The 3,697-nt window shown below is 39.7% G+C and overlaps 1 protein-coding gene across 1 annotated transcript; it reads right to left on the bottom strand.

Annotated features, from left to right (window-relative positions):
- Positions 1-566: 566 nt before the first annotated feature.
- LOC141809342 (proline-rich protein 15-like protein B) lies at positions 567-1,384 on the bottom strand. Its single transcript, XM_074696328.1, has 2 exons — positions 1,310-1,384; positions 567-948 (listed from the first exon to the last, which is right to left on the bottom strand). The coding sequence occupies exons 1-2, from the start codon at positions 1,315-1,317 to the stop codon at positions 567-569; spliced, it is 390 nt and encodes a 129-aa protein (XP_074552429.1). The 5' UTR covers positions 1,318-1,384.
- Between the last annotated feature and the right edge of the window lie 2,313 nt (positions 1,385-3,697).

The raw sequence follows: 3,697 nt of genomic DNA on the forward strand, positions 1-3,697 counted from the left end.
CACAACTCCCTCTTGTGGACAATTATAGTAACTACTCCCATAATTCTGTGTCTTTAAAAGGATAATGCAGACCTAAATAAAACATTCAATCTTTAGAAAGAGTTTCACTTAGAGCTTTAGGATCAGCAAAGCTGTAGTAAAAGTTTTTGTTTCTTATGGTGTGGTTTGTTGCACTTTTACAATGCTTTTTTTTATTTCCTGGAAATAATAGTTGTTCTCACTTGGTTTGGCAAACTTTGTGAATCATGGTTTAACAAAAGAACAGCAGAAATTCTGTACAATACTCTGTATCTTTGGCACAACCTGTAAGGCATTTTTCATTCTGACCCTTGGAATTGTTTTTACACATTAGGTGAGTTAAAGTTGAAAATATCAATTTTCCTCTATGGTGGGTGGGAAGTCCTGGTTTGAGTTTAAGTTTCAAGGTTTTACTACACAGTGGACTACAGGTGCTCCTTGTCAGTCTCTCCATCCTGTCAGCATTTCTTAACTTCACAGCTTAATTTGTGATCCACAACTAAAGGAGCAGTCTGTATGAATTTCTTTGGGTATTCAAAGTTCAGACATCATGTCTTGCTCGTGTCCCTCAGGTTCTCATCTCTCACCGCTTCCCCTACAAACACCTGAGGGTTCTCCGTCAGAGTTGCCCGCACCTTTTTCTTCTCCTTAAACCTCCCAGAGTGAGACACCTTCACATGGCGCCCCCTGCTGGCTGTGGTCTTATCCACAATCCTCTCTAACCGGGCGTCCAGGTCCAGCTGTGGGTCGTGCCCTGTGTCCTCTGAGTGGACGGACCCTGACGCCGTGCCTGACCCGGAATGAGCAGCGGAGGCGTTTGAGACGAACTCTGCGGGGATTTCATACAGGACTTTGGGCTGTGACTTCTTCCTCCTCAGGAAGGTGAGCTTCCACCAGCCGGGAGCGGGGTCGGCCATGATGGATGGAGACCTGAGGAGAGCAGAGAGAGGTTGGTGCACCTTAAACTGATCACACACAGCGTTAAGTCCCCACCAAACAAACCCCTTTTTGTTTTCAGTAAAGCACATGTATTGCAGAAATGATTGTCTGGCAACAGCCAGAACAGCTTGAGTATCAGCTCCCACCACAGCCTGTAGGAGCACTGTCACCTGGTTAAACTCTGACCTCGCGTGCAAACACGCAGCAGGTCAGCTCCTGATCACCTGGAGGCCCTGAGGCCTGGTCTAAAAGCAGCTGAGCAAACAGAAACTGAAGCACATTGTTTTATTGTTTCTGTGTCTCATAAAGATGTGATCTCGGTTTACTGATTATTGTTCTGCTCTCTTTGTACCTTTTCATGTCGAATCTACTTGTTAGCTACTTTGATGTGACGGCGAGTATCGACTTCAGCAGCTCTCTGTGTTTGACTTCCCTCAGAGGAAGGGTGGAGGGGGAGCGGCTGGTTTGATACTGGTGGTGCAGAAACAAAACTCAAACTCATGAGATTATTTTTAAAAGTTTTGCTTGTCTATGGGAAAATTAGAAAAAAAGTTGGAGCTGAAGTTCTTAAAACCAATCATTTAGCTAAGACTACTGATCGCTCTAGTGGTGGTGTGTCTGCAGAATCAGAAAAAAAAAATGAATTTTATCATTTTAAAATTAACAAATAGAAAAGACCATGGACAGCTATGACAGAGGGCAGAATGTAACAAACACAACAAAAGAATCATCAAGTTATTGATTTATGTGTGTTTTAGTTAATAAAAGGAGCATGGCATTAGGGCACTTATGGTTTCACTTTTGCACACAGGGAAAGAGTGACTTTCATAAAGTCAGTCATAGTCCACAGAGATCTTACAGTAGGGGAGACTAGGGATGATAGTAACACTTTTTGTTTAAGCAAGTTTAACTAAGTGGTTCTTTGAGCCAGTGATCTCAAATTTTGACATGTGGTATGCATATTTGTCTGCTGTAAAATAACGTTGGTTGGACATCGACAACACCATCACAGGTTTTGTAAATTGGTGCCAATTACACAGAGGTATGTTGGTATAACCTAACCCAGTACCAGGGTGAGTTGTTATACTACCTGAGGATGGATGTAACAATTGAATTATTATGCTTTAAACAATCCACACTAATTGATGAATGGAAGCACTTTAACGAATAACAAAGATGAACCATAAACTTGTAAAACTACAAAAAGTAATAATGATCAAATCCGCTTCTCAACATGATTCCTTATTGGTTCCCTTATCAATTCCACCTGTGGATTTTGTGTGAACAGAAAGTAGCTTTACAGGTTTTCTGTGTCAACATTTAATTGAGTTTATTGATGAATAAATATGAAATTGCCCAAATAATCTATATATCTCTGGACATAAAAAAATAAAATAAAAAGGAAAAATCTTAAGTCATCTGAAATCATTGTGTTACTTTGTTATGTTATTGACCAAAGTAAGCCATCTTGTGTCTGCTTTGAGTTGTAGTTATGCAGTCCGCCAAGAGCTTGCAGTAACTTTTCTTCTATCTTATTGTTTTTAAAACATTTTCCCTGTTAGTATTTAGACTCAGGATTGGTACATTTCACATTTGAAACAATACGGTACAAATACCCATTACGTGGCAATCGGTATCAGTACTCATCAGTACCAATTTTTGGTACTTTTTGTCTGTTTATATGGTAATAAATATTAATTTGTGTGATGAAAAAATATCAAAGTTATTTAATTTAACACATTTATTTCCCAATATATTAACTTGAAATGCTGTGTTCATGTCCAGTATGGAAAATCACCTGCTCTTCCACACCCTAACAGTCACAAGGATGCATTTGGGTACCTAAACATCTTTTGATTTTACATGAACTGGTACTTGGTACTACAGACAGAATTCTGTCGGTACCTATAAAAGTGCCTCATTCGGTACCCATCCCTAATTTTGACATTTGGAGTCGTCAGTATTGTACATGAAGACTAACTGTGATTTGCTCCTGCAATGAAAGTTTAAAACCTAAGTTGTAATGAGGTATGCTTACCGCTAGCTTATCAATGCAGTTTACCTTGTACGATAACATCAAGCCAGTGCTAAGTTTTCTCTTTTGTTTTTGGTACATTAGGAGATATAACATGTTGAATTTTACTGTGCTTCTTAGGTAAAACATAAAGCAGAAATCCTGAACCAGAGTGTTCTTGGGAAACTGTTAGGGATGTCCCGATATTACATTTTCATTTCTGATACGATACCGATACTGATACTGCATCATTGAGTATTGGCCGATACCGATATTAATCCGATACGATATCAGCATTAAAAATGCAAACTTTTATTAGTTATTCTGTAGTATGTCTGCCATGTTAGAAAAGGCTTGATTAAGTGATATTATTCAAACAAAGAACAGTAGTCAGCAACAGTAGGTATGAGAAAAAACTGACCCATTTATTATTAACCAATGGGTAACAGAAACTGCTTATATCGGAGACTTTAGATGCATTCCGATACGATACAGATACTTGTTTTTTTTCTGATATCGGACCAATATCTGATATCAATATCGGACTGGGACACCTCTAGAAACTGTATCTGCTAAGCTAAAGCCGCGTTTCCACCAAGCAGTCCGGGTCGGTTCGTCTCGGTACGGTGCGCTTTTAGCGGCAGACTCATCCCGGGATGGATCCCTAAAAACCGAGACGAGCCGTCCCACTTTTTTGGGACCCTTTCGTATGGGTGCCAGACTGAA

This window comes from Halichoeres trimaculatus, unplaced genomic scaffold (genome assembly GCF_033239565.1).
Source record: "Halichoeres trimaculatus isolate MK-OKI-2021-1 unplaced genomic scaffold, fHalTri1.1 fHalTri1_scaffold_20, whole genome shotgun sequence".
NCBI classification, from domain to species: domain Eukaryota; kingdom Metazoa; phylum Chordata; class Actinopteri; order Labriformes; family Labridae; genus Halichoeres; species Halichoeres trimaculatus.